General features: G+C 48.4%; 1 protein-coding gene across 1 annotated transcript in view; it reads left to right on the top strand.

Moving 5' to 3' along the window:
* The window catches only part of SMCHD1 (structural maintenance of chromosomes flexible hinge domain containing 1), a 2,274,803-nt gene extending 2,259,090 nt beyond the window's left edge, over nucleotides 1-15,713 (top strand). Inside the window, exons 50-51 of the mRNA XM_086965602.1 lie at nucleotides 3,706-3,823; nucleotides 15,360-15,713. Of these exons, the coding sequence (XP_086821728.1) occupies nucleotides 3,706-3,823; nucleotides 15,360-15,459 (218 nt within the window). The 3' untranslated portion in view covers nucleotides 15,460-15,713. The remainder of the gene's footprint in view (nucleotides 1-3,705; nucleotides 3,824-15,359) is intronic.
* The last annotated feature ends 2,623 nt before the right edge of the window (nucleotides 15,714-18,336 follow it).

The raw sequence follows: 18,336 nt of genomic DNA, 5'->3' as shown, positions 1-18,336 counted from the left end.
AATTTGCCAAGACTTGTTGCCCCAATCCTGGGTCCAGCGACGTCGACAGCATCAACCATCGTGGGACAGCTCGCACCTCCATCCTGGTCGCCGACAACGCCTCCTGGTCCGTGAGACTGCAGAACCCAGCGTCGCCCACTCACCTGGTCGAGGTGACTTCGCCCGGTGCCATCCTGGTGCCCACACAATCACTGGCTAGTGATTAAGAACTTGGTCCCCTCTGCTTTCAGGTGTCATCCATCTTCGATCCAGGCTTGGATCACTTCGAACTTCTTCACTGGTCGCCTGCCAGCAACTTCTTTCTTCAGGCTCCATAGACTGCAACGAGGATTCCCGACGTCTTTTCAGACCTATGCAGCTGCAGCCCCTGGGCTAGGTAACTTCGGCATTTCGGTGCCCCAGCATAGCCTCACTATCCAAGGGTCCAGATCCTTTTCGTTTTTCAGCCTATCTAGTCGGGTTCGCCCGATAACACTAACTTTGTGAAATCTAGCTACCATAGACTTTGTCCCGCATCCCGCGTGAGAGTGCACACTCTGCACCTGAGTCCCCTAGGCCTCCTACTAGTAATCTGAAGGTTCAGTAACGTAGTCCTAGCGATTCCAAAGCCTATTAGTATAGTACTTACCTGCTAGTAATTTTGCATTCCACTTTTGTAGTATATGGTTTTTCGTGCCCCTCGGGCATTTGTGTAAATTGTGCAACTTAAAGTATTTTCGTAAGAGTTTTGTTGTGTGCTTAGTACCCTGTCCTCATAAAGAGTACAGGACTGTTGTGATCTAAATAAATACACTGTCTATTTTCATAACACTTGTGTGGTGTCCTTTCACTTGGTGTTCAAGGGGTATATGTGATGGTATAACAGCTGGCTTAACACGCCCTCTAGAGTTTAGCCCGAAGACTGCTCGTATCCACGCTACTAAGATAGCTGGTCTATAAGGTTGACTTACAACCAATCACCATAAGGGTTGTTTGGACTGATACATAGTGATCACTAGAATAGTGAACACTGAATATCAGGCCAACTTCTCACAAAAAGCATTAATTCTGGTTCCCCTCTGGATCCCTTCCCTCCTCAAATCTTGCTCACCCTTGACCCACCCTCCCTAAAGCTCATAGTGGAACTATTGAATACATCTCTTAGGGAGGCTAAGGTCCCCAACTCCTGGAAACATGCGATGGTCGTACCATTGCTGAAAAAGGCCAATGCTGATCCAAGCAATCCCGCCAACTTCCGACCAATTTCCCCTCTTCCAGTCTATTCCAAGATTCTGGAAAAACATATAAATTAAACAACTTACTAGCCATATCGAATCTCATAATATCTTACACCCTTCACAATCTGGTTTTCGTTCTGGTTTTTCTACAGAATCCACTCTGCTGGGAGTCTCTGAAACCATTCGTCATCTGGTGGACAGAGGGAGACCGTGGCACTTATTCTATTAGATTTAAGTGCCACATTTGATACTGTCTCCCACCCCATTCTGATTAACACTTTAAAAACATCTGGCATCACTCATTCCGCCCTTGAATGGCTCATCAGCTTCCTGTCCGATCGGACGTTTCAAGTCTTTTCAGCTACCTCGACGCCTAAAATTCATACATCTGCATATGGTGTCCCACAAGGCTCCATCCTGAGCCCCCTCCTTTTTAATTTATATGTCAGACCCTTGGCGGCTATTGCGGAGCAGGCAGGGCTCTCCATATTTTCATATGCAGATGACACACAGATCATCTTTTCTCTCTCCACCAATCATCTTTCCACTACATCATCCCTCTGTCATGGTCTCAACAATATTGCCTCTTGGATGTATAACAATAAGTTAAAACTGAACGGAGGGAAAACTGAACTCCTCCTATTTGGCAACAATCCTGCCTTATGGGGACCCTCTCACTGGCCTGTTCAAATGGGCACCCCTCCCAACCCTTCGAAAACTGCCCGTAACTTGGGAATAATATTCGATGACCAGCTGTCCATGAGACAACATGCCGTGAGAGTCTCCTCCATTTGTATAACCATCCTCAAATGGTTGAGGAAAATCACCTGGATGCTTCCTCTGGAAACCCAGAAAACCGTAGTCCAGGCGTTAATAACATCTCGCCTGGACTATGGTAATGTTCTCTTTCTGGGAGCGGGCAAAGAGGTTATTCGGAAATTACAAACGGTTCAGAACATGGCAGTCCATCTCCTACCTTATAAATCCTCCACCTCCCTGCACCACCGTAGTCTTCACTGGCTAAGCATTGACAATCGTTGTAAATTCAAGGCTCTTTGTCTTGTACATAAAATTAACACTGGCAAGGCCCCCCAATATTTGAAATCTCTTATTCATCCGTACCTTCCTTCCTGCACTCTTCGCTCATCCAGTCAACATAAACTTCTGATCCCCAGGACGAAGAGAGCCAGAATGGGAAGTCGATCTTTTGCTTTTTTGGCCCCATCCTTGTGGAACTCTCTCCCTTTATCTATTCGGATTGAATCCAACTATCTAAAATTCCGAAGAGATGTCAAAACGTGGCTTTTTGATCTTTGGTTTTGCTACGGTACACTTTCCTCACTGGTTTAGCGCCGGGAAACCTCCGGGTAGCTGTGCGCTCTATAAAATTAAATATAAATAAATAAATAAAATCTGTCAGAATCTGGCCTTCCCCTGGCACGGCTAGCATTGGGATGCTGTGGATCACAGTACTCTGCGCCGCCACAGGCGGGGACTCACTAGAGTCAAATCTGTAGTTGCACAGTTCATTAAAACAAGCATTTGCAATGCAATAGGTCTTGCATTTGTGAGAGTTTGAGCTATTGGCATTGTAAATGCCTAGTTTAAAAGGGGTTTACCGTAGTCCAAAGCTGGTAGTCCATCCGGAAGTGTCCTTAATCAACAACTTTGTAACTTTTACGTTCCCATTATAACTCTATGGTAACTCACGACTGTGTTTAGACACTGCATGCGTCTCCCGTGGGTCTCCTACCTCCAATCCTTTGGTTGTCCAGCGTAGCCCCAGCAATTCCCTAGGCCCTAGGCCTATTCACCATCCATGAAGTGGTTCTTGAGGACCATAGGGCAGAATTGTATTTGTGCAACTTATAGTATGCTTAATGAGTAACTTGTAATGTATCTCGATCTCTGACCTCATAAAGAGTGCAGAGGGGTTGTGTTAGTAATACATACATATATATTTGATATATACCTTGTGTGGTGTCCTTCCATTTGGTATTCAAGGGATTATATATGATAAAACAGCTTGCTTCACATGCTCTCTGAAGTTTTAGCCTAAGACTGCTGGTCCATGCTACCACTAGGATAGCTGATTTATAAGGTTGACTTTACAACCACCATCATAAGGGTCGTTTAGACTGGTGCAAGGTGCCCACTAGAATAGTGGACAACATATGCCAGGCTAACTTCTCACAGATAGTGTCCACCAGTAAGAGCATTACCGAAGGTAAGTAACTTGTTATTGTCCACCAGAAATATCATTACAGAAGTTAAGTACATTTTACTTCTCTTTGTTTTAAGTCATATATGTTAAATAATGCAAGTAGTTTTGGTAATCGCATTGCTTGAAATTGTTCATAGTAATTGTGGCTGATTTTGTTGAGGATTTTTTCTACATTAAAATATTTTAAGTTATTATTATACTGATAATGAAAGTGTTACCAAACTCAGTTACTTAGACTAAATATGTTACCTTTTCCTGTTTAAGGTATGACCCCAACAAGCAGAGGTGCTAAATCCACAAAAAAATCAACAGAGGTTAATATGTCTGATAGTTCTGCAACTCCCAAAAGAATGAAGAGGGAATGTACAAGGAAAACATTTAGGTAAGTGAAAAACATTCTACTGAATTTGTTTACACTTCATTATTTACCTGGAAGGGTAATATAAATTTCAAAAATTGCTACCAAGGATTCTCAACTGATGTAATAAAGAGAAAGATAGCAGCTCAGGGTCTGGGCAACTTCACTATGATCCATGGCAGGGAAATCAGTTTCTAGTCTTAAGCAGTGAACATCTTGTGCTCTATATTCCATCCCTCTTCCAAATCCAATCGCTCCATTTGAATTGTTTGTATAGTTTATTTTGGCAGCTGATGTTGTGGGGGATATATACATAAACAGAAATAAATCTTAGCCATGTGCTTCAGTCAGGGCACTTCCTATTATTAATCAGTTGAAAATCGATATCTGATAAGGATATCTAGCCGCAGATTTCTTAACTTTTGAATTCTCTCCAGGCACCAGTCTGGATCCAGTAATTTTTTCAGCAGCACCTCTGCGCACTAGAGACCGCGTCGTACGACTCCATATTGACGTCTACTCCAGTTATGACGTCAGCGGAGTCCTATTAGTCCCCTCCGGTAAGCAGACTTCAGTTTCTTCTTTTCTGCACTGCAACGCGGATATGGAGAAGCGGCCCTCAGACTTCATACTTCAACAGTTTTTGTCATTTTGCACAGTGTACCTTTTTTCATCATGTCTTCAAGCTTTAAGTCTTGTGGGTCTTGTGCCTGACAGATGTCTGCTACTTACCCTCATTCTGTTTGCTTGTGGTGTTTGAGAGAACATCACACCTCCGAAGAGTGCGGCTCCTGTCGAGAGCTGAAGGCGAAGGCGCTCCAGGAACACTGAATGAAACCCCTGACAGCAAGATTGACGCAGTCCTATGAGACTTATCATTGATCTCTATCTTTTTCCTGTTCGAAGGTCCGTTCGCGGGATCATTCTAAGAGCCGTTCCTGTGGCTGTCACTCCCCATCGACGTCCCAAGGGAAGCGCAGGTGGTTGAAGGTGTGGCATCCCACGTAGAGACACTGTCTCTCACGGCACCTCCAGTTCACCAGTTGGGAAGGCCGCTTGCGACTCTGCCCTGCGCTTCCCGTCTTTACGGGCCCCGGGGGGTGTCGACCCAGATGAGAAAGTATTATGTCTCTCTACGTCTTATCCTTGGGTCGTCACCTTCCCCTGGTGCGCCGTCTGGCCCCATCGAGATGAGGAGCCACGCCAGCTTTTCCTCCTTGGTGTCTGTTGGGCCCTCTGAGTCATTGGGTTAGCGTTGGCCGATTCCACTTCGGCGCTGGTGCACAGCTGTTAGCGGTTTACACCTTCAGCATGTATCCTCGATCAGCCGACTACGGCAATGGCGTTCGCGGTGCCGATCAAAGCCATTCCTTCTCCTCTCAACGTCAAGGCATTGGTTAACGTCTGGTACGGAGTCAATGGAGCCATCTGTGATGAATGTTATCCTTCTGCTTCCCTCTCCTGTTGGTACTTCTCAGGGTCATCTTTTAGGGAAGGATATGGAGGAGTCAGAGCTTTTGCAGCCTATATGTGAGGCTGTTACACCTTTTATGGAGGAGAATTTGCTGTCTGCACTAGGGGAAGCTAGTGGGTTTGAGTCTTCACCAGATTCTGGACTTCTTGCCCCTCCTAGCCTTGCTACTGAAGCAAGGTCCTCTTTTGCAGGCATGTTCAGGAAAGTGGGTATGGTTTTGGCGGTAACTCTTCCTTCTGTGGGAAAGTCTACTGATCCCTGATCGACATCCTCTTAGAGTCTGTTCTCCCATATAGTGAGGCCCTGTATGACATTTTGTTGGGCAATTGTGCTAGAGGGTCCCTGTGGACCGTTATATATCTTGCATGCGCCCAGAGATCCAGCTTCCATCCTACTTCTCGTAGTTTGGTGGTACAGGCTGCTTCAGCCTCACATAATATGGATTCTCTCCCTAATTTTCCATCAGACAGAGATTCTAGGAGACAAGATACATGTGGCAAGAGTATTTTCTCTTCTACTAGTTCTGCTTTGAGGTCCATTAACACGTTGTGAGAAGTTGGCCTGGTATATGATGTTCACTATTCTAGTGGTACTAGAACAGAGCCACCCAATAGTCCCACCAGGACTGGGTAATGTAAATCATATAAGCTAAGTGTCCAGGTAGGAATCATTCACAGTATAAATTTTACATTCAACAGTGTCATAACTATGATCACTCAAGTGGAGAGGGTAACCGAGGGGTTTCAGCAACAACAAAAATGAATAGTATCAAAAATATATATTTATTTTTTGATTTTCAATCATAGAATTTTTTGTATTTTTCAGTTTTATCCAGAAATCAAAAATCCGGCAACATTAAACCATCAAAACCATATATCACAAATCATATGGTGGCACATAAACACCTTTACCACATAGTGTGGACACAATAAAGGGACCACATGCACATTATTATATATGCAGCCTAATTCACAAAATATTGTTTCAAGTGAATTATACAGTATGGTTGTATAAAAGGTGTTAGGCGTCTTAGAACTTAAGTATACTAAGACTTGTTTTTATATGTACCTACAGGTACCTATGTGATCTTTCAAATGATCTCAAGATTACAAGTGGTAAAACAACAGCAAGCTCTAGTCCCACCCGCTGCACACCGCTGCACACCAATGTGAGAAGTTGGCCTGGTATATGATGTTCACTATTCTAGTGATCACCTTGCACCAGTCCAAACAACCCTTATGGTGATGGTTGTAAGTCAACCTTATAGACCAGCTATCCTAGTGGTAGCGTGGACAGAACAGTCTTAGGCTAAAAGATTCTTGAGGGCGTGTAAAGCCAGCTGTTTTACCATATGTAACCCCTTGAATATCAAATGAAAGGACACCACACAGGATAAATATTAAATATATATGTATTTATTTACTAACACACTCCTCTGAACTCTTTATGAGATCAGAGGCCAAAGCACATAACAAGATACTTATTCAGAATAGGTAAAGTTGCACAATTTACGGTTAGGCCCTAGGGTGAATCAAACCATATACTAAGAAAGTGGTATAACTATCACGGCACAAGAAAAGGAAAGGCCTAGGGGCTAGGGAATCGCTGGGGCTACACTATCTGTGTGAGAAGTTAGCCTGATATATGATGCTCACTAGTTCTAGTGATCACCTTGTATCAGTCCAAACAACCCTTATGGTGATTGGTTGTAAGTCAACCTTATAGACCAGCTATCCTAGTAGCGTGGACAAAAGCAGTATTTAGGCTAAACTCTTTATGGCATGTGAAGCCAGCTGTTTTATCACATATAACCTTTGAATACCAAATGAAAAGGACACCACACAGGTAGTTATGAAAATAAACAGTTATTTATTAACTAACGTACACCTCTGAACTCTTTATGAGGTCAGAGGGCTAAGCACATGACAAACTCTTAAGAAAAATACGTTTAAGTTGCACAATTTACAATGGTGCCCTAGGGGCACGACAAACCATATACTAAATAAATGGAATTTGAAAGTCAATTAAAGGAATGAAGCTGTCCAGAGGTTGTAGGATCGCTGGGACCACGCTATACTAACTGGAGGAAAGTAATAGGAGGTCCACGGAGCGCATGTGCAGAGTGTGAACTCACACGCGAGATGCGTACAAACGTCTAAGGACAGTACAGTTTAAAGAAAAGGTGAGTACGGACGTTCCTGACTAGATAGGACTGAAACGACAATGGAACTGTACACTAGGATAGTCAAGCTACCCTTGAGCACCGAAATGCTCGTGTTACCTCACCCACAGGCTGCGGGTGCATAGGTGCGAAGTCGTGTCGGGTTTCCGCATCGAAGTCTATGGAGCCTTGAAGAAAGATGCTGCAGGCGACCAGGAGGAAGATGTCCTGTGCAATCCAAGGGTGGATTGGTGAAGAGAAGAACCTGAAAGCCGAGGGGACAATGTTCAAAAGTCACTAGCCAGTGACTGGAGTGGAACCAGGAATGGAACCAGATGTCGTCGTCGCGATCAGGTGAGAGTGGACGCTTGTCTCTGCAGCCACGTGGACCAGGTGGTGTCTTCGACGACCAGGATGGAGGCACGAGCTGTCCCACGCAGGCTCTCGTTGTCGGCGGTGTCGTCTCCGGATTCGGGTTCAACAGGCCTTTGCAAAGGCAACCCACGCGGTGAGTGGAAACGGCGTCTGGAGTGGACCAGGAGGGTCCGGGGTGCTCCTCTTTTGGAAGGGAGCAAGGGCCAGTCTGGAGCAACCAGACCAGCAGCAAAGTTGTCGGTGTTAGTCGTCTAGGAGGTCACTAGCCAGCCGGCAAGTGACCAGACAACTCGTCGAGCAGCAAACAGGCAGAAGGGCCCCACGCAGATCTCGTGGATGCTGGAGGGCTGATCTTCGATGCAGGAGCTGGTCGGGGCTTCTCAGTCCCCAAAGCACTTGGACGAGGATGCCTCGGAAGTCGTGCTGGAGCGAAGTGCTGCTTCTTTCAAGATGGCCGGTCCCACGTGTCTCGTCGCACCCACTGGTCTCAGCTCTGCTGCAGATGTGGGTGGTGGTCGGAGAGGTCTGGGAATCCGGGTCTCGTCGGGCTCTGAAGTCTGGATCCTTTGCAGGAAGACGACAAAGGGAAGTCGCGGTACGCTGATGGTGCCTGCAGATGCAGGGTGGACACTCCTTGCCCACAAGGGAGATTCCTTCTGTCTTTTGTGGAGCAGAACATCGAGGTCCAGAGTTTCTTCTTGTGAAGTTGATCAGGATAATCTAATTTGGAATGGGACCAGCTCCTACCTTTATCCGGCTCAACGGGGCTGCACTATGACTAGGTCCCTCCTCAGGGTGGGACCAGGAAGGAGGGTGGTTACACCCCCTTTCCTTTGTCCGGTCCTGCGCCAGCTCCGGGGCTGGGGTGCCCCAGGAACTGGTTTGGACCGGCATATGCACAGGGACACCTTGTGTGCCCCAGGCACGTCTCATTCCTTTCAGCCCTGTCCTACCTAATACACAAAATCCTGTCTGGGGTGGTGTTGGCACCTCCCAAGGCAGGAAACCCTTTGTCCGAGCCTCCCTCGCTGGAAGGACTCCCAGCAGCAGGAGGTCAGACTTGTGTCTGTGGTGGCAGCATCCATTTTGTGATGCTGAGGCTCGAGTTAACTTTAACCGGGGTTCACAGTTACATACATGTCGTGTCCCTCTAGAAGGGTGGAATGCTAACCCCGTCGCCAGAATGGCGAGGGGTTAGTATTCCAATTCGTATAACACCTTACTCGACATGTTTTGATAATGCTATGCCAAAGTTAGCATTTGACCGCGAGGTTCATAATGCACTTAAGAGTATATGGTATAGCGTTATCATGGAACAGCTATTAGGACTTGGTTCCGCAAGCTGCAAACGGGCTCAGCTCATGCCAGAGCACCATCTCACATAATTCCAAGCACTCTGCCTTCAGGATTGTCAAGGCCTGCCATAGGAGTGACTGATAGGAATCTGTGTGTCCATTTTAGGGTTAGATATAGGTATACTATATCTAAAGCAAAGGGTGATTACACCACCTTGCCCCAGCTGTCGTGCAGCCAGTTGTGTCTGTTTAGATGGCTAGCCAGGGGTGGCATAATACATGCTTCAGCCCCTGGTAGGCCCTGCGTACACCTATGCCCTGGATACCTAAGGATACTGTACAAGGACTGATAAGGTGGCCCAGTACCAATTGGTAAATGCACCTAAGGTACATGCTTGTCAATTTAGAGAGAGAACAGCTAGGCTGTGGGTCTGATTAGCAGGCCCACAGCCAGGGAAAGTCGTAAACCAGTGAAGCAAAAATCGGGGGTGACCATAGGATTGCAGACCCTACTCTCCTACAATCTGAACCTAAGGTTAGAAGTAGGAGGCCCATAGGCGGCGCGTGCAGTGTCTTTACACACACGCGAAAGTCAATGCAAAGTCAATGGGAACTTAGAAGTTAGATATAGAAGGATTTAGGACACTTCCGGTTTAGCCAGGAGGAAACAACTAAAAACCTAGACACTTGGATAGTCAATATCCTTGGGAGCACCGAAGTACTCGTGTTACCTCACCCACGGATGGCGGCTGCATAGGTGTGAAGATGTGTCGGGTTTCGTCATTGGATCCTATGGAGATCTGAAGAGAGATGCTGCAGGCGACCAGGAGGAAGATGTCCGGGTGGATCGAGGATGAAGAGGACCTGAAAGCAGAGGGGACAGAGTCTGGGTCACTAACCAGTGACCGGGTGGAACCAGGAGGGAACCAGACGACGTCGAGGAGCAATCAAGTGCTGTCTTGAAGCTTGTCCCTTCAGCCACGCGGACCAGGAGGTGTCGAGGACGACCAGGAGCTGGAGGCGAGCTGTCCCACGAAGATTCTTGCAGATGGAGGAGTCGACTTCCCGATTGGAGTCAACAAGCCTTGGCAAAGGCACCCCACGCAGGATTCAAAGAAGGCTTCTGGTGCAGACCAGCAAGGTCTGAAGTGCTTCACATTTGCAGGGCGGCAAGGGCCAGTCTGGAGCAACCAGACCAGCGAGGTGGTTCAAAAGGATTGCGTCACAGAGGCTACTAGCCAACGGGCCAGCAACCGGACAACGTGTCGAGCAGAACACAAGCAGAAGGGCCCCACGCAGAACTCGGGGAGTGTGGAGAGCTGATCTTCGGTGCAGGTGGAGCGCGGGTTCTGGGTTTCTCAATCCCCAGTGCACATCTTCGAGGAAGCCTCATGAGCTGCACAGGTAGCAAGTTGCAGGCTTTCCAAGATGTCCGGTCCCACGTGTCTCGTCGCCTCCACAGACCTCAGCTATGCTGCAGTCGTGAAGAGAGGGTCGGAGAGTCTGGAAGTCTGGGTCTTGTCAGGGTCTGTGCTCGGGTTCCGGCGGGAACATCGACAAAGCAAGCTGTTGATTTGCTGGATGGTGCCTGGTTGCCCAGGGTGGTCACTCCTTGGCCACAAGGGAGATTCTTCAGTTTTCAGCAGAACGTCGAAGGTCCAGAGTTTTGTATCAAGTTTCGATTCAGGATTAATCTAAAGTCTCAGGACTCAGATCCTACCTTTATACAACTAAAAGGGGCTGGATTACTTTCTAGGTCCCTCCTATGGGTGGGACCAGGAAGGGTGGGGGTTACACCCCCTTTCCTTTGTCCAGTTGCGCGCCAGAGCTGGGGCTGGAGTGCCCCAGCAACCGGTTTGAACTGGGGTATGCAAGGAGCACCTAGTGTGCCCCAGGCAGTGTCTCATTCTATACAGCCCTCCCTGTCCAAATACACAAAGTCCGGTCTGGGGTGGTGCTCGCACCTCTCCAAGCAGGAAACCTATTGTCCAAATCTCCGTGACTGGAAGGACTCCCAGCAGCAGGAGGTCAGACTTGTGTTGGTGGCAGCAGCATCCATTTTGTGACGCTGGGGCTCTGGTTACCTTTAACCGGGATAGTCAGCAACAACATGTCTTCTCCCTCTAGAAGGGTGGAATGCTACCCCCGTCACCAGAATTGGCAAGGGGGTAGTATTCCAAAGCGTATCACACCTTACACGACATGTTTGGATAAAGCCAAACCAAAGTTAGCATTTAACAGCGAGGATTATAATGCACTTAGGAGTATATGGTATGGCGATATCATAGAACAGCTATAAGGACATGGTTCCGAAAGCTGCAGACAGGCTCCGCTCATGCTAGAGCACCATCTCACACATAACTAAGCACTCTGCCTCCAGGATTGTTAAGGCCTGCCATAGGAGTGACTCACAGGTTACTATGTGTCTATACATAAGTAGGTATAGGAATACTATACCTAAGTTCCTTCCTGGTTCCTTCCTGGTTCCATCCGGTTGCTGGCTAGTGACCCAGACTCTGTCCCCTCTGCTTTCAGGTCCTCTTCCTCCTCGATCCACCCAGATATCTTCCTCCTGGTCGCCTGCAGTATCTTTCTTCTGGTCTCCAACGACGAAACCCGACACATCTTCACACCTATGCACCCGCCGTCCGTGGGTGAGGTAACGCGAGTACTTCGGTGCTCCCAGGGATATTGACTATCCAAGTGTCTAGGTTTTTAGTTGTTTCCTCATTTCTAAACCAGAAGTGTCCTAAATCCTTCTTTTTCTAACTTCTAAGTTCCCATTGACTCTTGCATGTGTGTAAAGACACTGCACGCGCCGCCTGTGGGCCTCCTACTTCTAAGCTAAGGTTCAGATAGTGTAGCCCCAGTGATTCCCTAGGCCTTAGGCCTGTCCTCTTCTTGTGACGTGGTACTTTTACCACTTTATTAATATATGGTTTGCTTCGCCCCTAGGGCCTAACTGTAAATTGTGCAACTTAACGTATTATGACTAAGTATCTTGTTATGTGCTTTGGCCTCTGATCTCATAAAGAGTTCAGAGGAGTGTGTTAGTGAATAAATACATATATATTTTATATATGTCCTGTGTGGTGTCATTTGATATTCAAGGAGTTGCATATGTTAAAACAGCTGGCTTTACACGCCCTCAAGAGTCTTTTAGCCTAAGACTGCTCTGTCCATGCTACCACTAGGATAGCTGGTCTATAAGGTTGACTTTACAACCACCACCATAAGGATTGATTGGACTGGTGCAAGGTGATCACTAGAATAGTGAACATCATATACCAGGCCAACTTCTCACAAGGATGACTTCCTGCATCCTGCTGGTCACTCATGCCAGATGGCATATGCTGGTTGTGCAGTGGGACCTGCAGTTCCAGTGGGCGCAGCATCAGGGGAACCTGTTAAATTATGTACAGTTCTCGGAGGGCACTGCACAGCAGCTGCAGTGGTGGCTCACGAACCGGCATTGGGTCCAGGGCAGATCCCTCTCCCTTCCCCAACCGGAGCACACAGTAGTGACGGATCTGTCCCTCCTGGGATGGGGGGATGCACATGGGAGAGCCGGAGATCAGAGGCCTCTGGTCTTCGGCAGAGTCCAGGCTCCATATTAACCTTCTGGAGCTTCAAGCGATCCGACTTGCACTGAAGGCATTCCTTCCCTCTGACAAAGGGAAAGTGATGCAGGTGTTCAGACACCACCGCCATGTGGTACTGCAACAAACAGGGTGGGGTGGGGTCGTGGCCCCTATGTCAGGAGGCTCTGCAGCTCTGGACATGGCTGAAACAGGGCATTTCCCTGGTAGTTCAACACCTGGCAGGTTCACTGAACGCCAGGGCGGAGCAACTCAGCCGCAGGTCCCTGATGGATCACGAATGGCATCTTCTCTCGGACATGGCGCAAGGTCTCTTTGGACAGTGGGAAGAGCCTTGGTTAGATCTATTTGCCACCGAAGAGAACGTGCAATGTCAGCAATTCTGCACATTGGAATTTCCAGGGCGGCACTCGCTAGGCGCCGCTTTTCGTCACGAGTGGAGTTGCGGTCTGTTGTACGCCTTTCCTCCTATACCACTTACGCCCAGAGAACTGAAGATCAGGCGCGACCGGGCCCAAGTCATTCTTGTGGCTCCGGACTGGGCTCGAAGAGTATGATATCCCGAGCTACTCAGTATTTGTATCGATCCCCCGATCCGTCTGCCTCTTCGGGAGGATCTTCTGTCGCAGCAGCAGGGGACGGTCCTTTACCCAAACCTGTCCAGCCTCCACCTCCACGTGGAGATTGAGCAGCGACAGTTGGCGGCTTTCGACCTTCTTCTCGAAGTCTGTGATGTCATTCTGGCAGCCAGGCGTCCCTCCACTAAAATGTTATACGCCTGCCAATGGAACAAATTTGTGGCATGGTGAACAGTCAAGGCTGTGGATCCCCTTTCTGAGGTTCTTCTGTTTATTCTGTCTTTGGCCCAGCAGGGCTTTGCTCTGGGCACTATCAACGGTTATTTTTCTGCCATCTCCGCCTTTCTAAGGCTTCCTGATCAGCCTTTTCTTTTTACGCCCCGGGTTGTTAACCATTTCCTCAAAGGCATTACACACACGTTCCCTCCAGTGTCTTTCATAATGCCTCAGTGGGACTTGAATCTTGTCTTGACTTACTTAATGTGTGCTCCATTTGAGCCCCTTCATAACTGTCCCTTACGTCTTCTCACCTTAAAGATGACTTTCCTGGTAGCTATCACCTATGCCAGAATAGTGAGTGAGCTCCAGGCTCTTTCATCCAAACCTCCTTTCCTTTCAGTTCATCCGGACAAGGTGGTTCTAAGGACCCATACTTCTTTCTTGCCAAAGGTTGTCACGCCGTTCCACATCAGGCAGACCATCACTTTGCCCACATTCTTTTCGCCTCTGCATCCTTCCAGGGAAGAGGAGAGGCTCCACCGTCTGGATCCAAAACGTGTGCTCGCATTCTATCTGCATCATACACAATAGTTCCGGGTGGATGATCAGCTCTTTGTTGGCTACGTGGGCGCCAAAAATGGTCGGGCTGTGCACAAATGGACCATTTCCCGGTGAGTCGTTCTGTGCATCAAAGCATGTTACTCCTTGGCCAAGAAGGAGCCTCCTGTGGGACTGCGTGCCCATTCGACCAGGGCAACTGCAGCCACTACTGCCTTGCGACGCGGTGTTCCCTTGCAGTTGTCATGCAGCTACGTGGACCTCCTTGCACACGTTTACCAAGCATTACTGCCTTGAAAGTCAAGTCTGGAGAGATAGCTTCTTTGGCCGTTCTGTTCTCCGGGACATACTAGTGTAATTTTGTTCGCCGACCCACCACCGGGGTGGGTATTGCTGGGGTATCTATTCTAAATTAAGGAATCTATCACTAACGTGTCTCTTTCAGATGCACAAGTTACTACTTGTGTAACAATATATCTGTAAGAGACATTAGTTAGTGATAGATTCCTTACCGCCCCACCCATCCTCCCCGTTCTGCGAACTGATCGTTAGGGTTAAGGTCATCCCCTTTTAGGGCCCTAGTTTTATGCACTAATGGTCAGTATCTTGCATGGCTCCGTGCTCCTGGTGCGGAAAGTAGTGTACAGAACTGACGTCAGCACGCATGGGTGGCGCCTAAGTAGTCTCTGTGACGTCATCTCGGCGCATTCGATGCCAGCGGCGGACGCGGAGCCGCAGGACGCCACCTACTGACGCGCAGGGGTACTGCTAAGCAAAACTTTCTGGATCCAGTCTGACGCCTGGGGATATTCTAAGGTAAGGATCACTAACTAATGTCTCTTAAAGAAATATTGTTACACAGGTAGTAACTTGTGTATTAATACTAATGAAAGTCACTGCAGTGCTGCACTGTGTTATGTACAGAGTGTGTGTGTGCGTCTCTCTCTAAGGCCATACTGCTGCACCTATTTTGTTTGTACAGCAGGTATAACTTACTGACAAGCTGTACATGTTCTGTGCATTTATGAAGCTAGAGAACATCTTTCAGTTAAATAATTTTTTTAAATACATACTTTTCAAAACTTGTTCTGTTTACTTGAATTTCAACCATTTTCTATGGCTCGATATCTCATCATTTGCCATTGTCTATCTGCTCTGCTATCACTCTGTTACAAAGTATTTTAAGAGAGTGTCCTAAAATTAATTTTGCTGAATTAATTGAAGGCACACTGCGAAAAGTATTGTAATCCTGTTTTACTTTATTAAGAATCATAATTTCATCTTTATTTTTAATCACCTAGTTCAGAAGAATGGGTATCACCCCCAGCTAAGAAACAACTTCTGCAAACTTCGATTTCCACACCTGAAAGAAATGGAAACCACAGAAAGAGAAAATTGTAAACTGTTCTACCTGGAAATATAGTAGAAAATGTGAATAACTTGTGTTAAAAAAAGGTTTGTGTTGTATTATTTCATGCTGTAAATACTTTTATACTTTTTGAACTTGATGTATTTCCATGGTAGCAACTGCGTTTCTTACCTTGTATTTAAATGCAGTAGCTTTGTTATTGTACATTTATTTTTTGTATTTTATTTGTACAAGCTTTTGGAGACTTTCCTGGTTTCTAAATGTGAAATAAAACTTTACATTTGTCTAACTTTATTTGAAGTCTCTTTCTGTCAGTTGTGATAAGCTGTACCACCAGCCATGCCACCATCGTTGACCCAAAAGCAAAAAACTACCTGTCCCGTATTTTCAAACAACACCCAGGCAACGGGTCCTAAAATACATCCACTATCTCTGGAGCAGATCAAGGGCACAGATAAATGATCACATCGACTTTTACAAAATATGTAGTAATTTTATTTGTTTTTTAATAGAATTTTTTTTAAACAATTTAAAAATACACAACATGGTTATCCAAACATGTCATCATTTAATAAGACAAATCAAGTCCCACACAACTGCTTCAAACATAACATTCTTACCATCATACATACCCAGTATTCATCATACTAACTCACACATCTTTCACACACTTCAATGCGCAAGTAGTATTAAAAATTGTGCATAACAGCCACAAGATGGTTAGATGACAGAATGGAAACAAGTCATCTGGGTGGTAGGGGTAGATACAGTCCTGCTGCCCCCGCACGAATAACGCCAACGCACGTTTCGGTGTGTTACCCCAGCCGGGGCGGCACCTTCATCAGCGCGGAAGTGAACAATGGGAGGTGGCACAAAACACCTGCAAAATCACATCAGCAAACGCTCCTTCATAGGCTCCAGGTAAATACAAATTCAGTTATATATAGCATATCAAGAATGGAATAGAGTGCTTTAACATCCCACATCTAGAACAACGGTGTTTAAACCTGCCATTTATTCAAAGTCTCAAGCAGTAAATCATCAAAGACACATTTCAGAACAGACCTGCTCACCTAGATAAAAACAGAATAGTTCTGGGGCCCCCCGCCGGGGGAAGCGCGGAGCCCACATCACCAGCAGGCCAGTGGCGCACGGACAGCGATGGTGAGGAGAGTGGAAGCGGAGGCACCGGCCACCTACTCCTGAGAGGCACCCGGACTGAAGGCGGGAAGAGGCGGCTGCCTGGCCAGAGACGCCCGCGTACCGAGAACCACACCGGGACTGGTACTTGCAGGCGCGAAGTCAGCCTGGGACACCCAGACGAGGGAGACCTCGCCAAGCGACCGACCACAGAGCACTGGTGCCCCGCAGCCCTGGTGGAGTGGGACCTGATCCTTGGGCTGCTTGTTGACCTGGACCCCGCCTGACGCGGGCCCAGAGGCGCGTAAGAGCTGAGTGCCTGCGACGGAGATGGTGTGGAGAGTGGGAGCACCGGCGGCCACCGCAGGGGCACACGAAGCTAGCTGCCCGCCAGAATGGTGCGGGGAGGCAGAAAGAAGGGCTTTGAAGCCCTGAAGCTGGATGACCCGGGCCACCTCGTGGAAGAAGATACACCGGGGCCTGGCGTGGGGAGCTCGGCCTGCCCACGGGATCCTTCCCTGGGGGACATCATGCAGGCGATCGTGGCGTCGCGGGAAGCTCTTGAAAAGCGCATGGATACCATCAGATCGGACCTGACCTTGCTGAAGGATGACCATAGGAAGCTGAAAGAGCGAGTGGCGACCTCGGAGGTAACCCTGAAAAGTCTGCCTGGGGATGTAGCTGCTCTAAAGGCATCATTGGCGGAGATGGCGCAGAAGGTACGAGTGCTGGAGCTCAGAGCTGAGGACAGCGAAGGGCGCTCTAGGCGCAATAACCTCCGCGTCGTGGGGGTCCCAGAAAAAGTGGAGGGGCGGGATGCGGTCTCCTACCTGGAGGGCTGGCTGCGGACTGAGGTAGCCCCAGAAGGACTTTCCCCGTTTTTTGCCATTGAGCAGGCACACAGAGTCCCTGCGCGCCCTCCCAAGCCGGGGGGGCCGCCGCGTCCGATAGTACTGCGTCTCCTGCACTTCCGAGACAGGGACCACATCCTGCGGAGGGTGAGAGACCTCCCGGACCTGAGAATCGACAATAGCAGGGTCATGGTCTTCCCGGACTTCACTACAGACGTGCAAAAACAAAGGGCCTCCTTCCTGGCGGTCAAGCGGAAACTGAGGTCGCTGCAGCTGCCCTATGCTATGCTGTTCCCGGCACGGCTGAGGGTCATTGCTGGGGAGCACACCCACTTTTTCCTAACACCACAGGAGGCTTGGAGCTGGTTGGATGCCAGAGGGGAGTCGTGCGCAGATCCCCCGCCGGAGACCTCACCCAGGAGACGTTCCACGGAAACGACGCCGACGATCTGGCTCCCCGTCGGGATGGCAGCAGGAACGAGCTAAGGCGGTGCTGGCAGTGGCGGCCATCAGCCAGGGAGACGCCAGCCCTTCCAGTAGCGCATCGGAGCAGTCTAAGGTCAGTGCTCCCAGCCCTGGCTCCAGCAGTGGGCACGAGCTCTCAGAGACGGACCTGCCGGTGGTGACTCCCCAAACAGCAGATGGAATTCTTGGCGGAACTAGATCGCAGGACACTGGCCACATATGTAAGGTACTGGGGTGTGGATGGGGGCTGCTTCCGGACGCTATGCGGTGAGGTGCGGATACCTCCTGGGACTTATCACTGAAATGTTGGGGGAGGGAAGAGTCGGGAGACCTCTCCTGAGTGTTTTGGGGGGGGGGGGGGCGGGGGCGGGTAGCTTCGGGCCTGTCTGGGGTCGGCGTCACGGCCACCCTAGCCCTATTCTACTGTGATACACTTTTGCTACTTGAGTTTGG

This window comes from Lissotriton vulgaris, chromosome 4_1 (genome assembly GCF_964263255.1).
Source record: "Lissotriton vulgaris chromosome 4_1, aLisVul1.2, whole genome shotgun sequence".
Taxonomy (NCBI): Eukaryota; Metazoa; Chordata; class Amphibia; order Caudata; family Salamandridae; genus Lissotriton; species Lissotriton vulgaris.
Note: the sequence above shows the minus strand (reverse complement) of the source record. Positions and strands in the feature narration are given on the sequence as shown.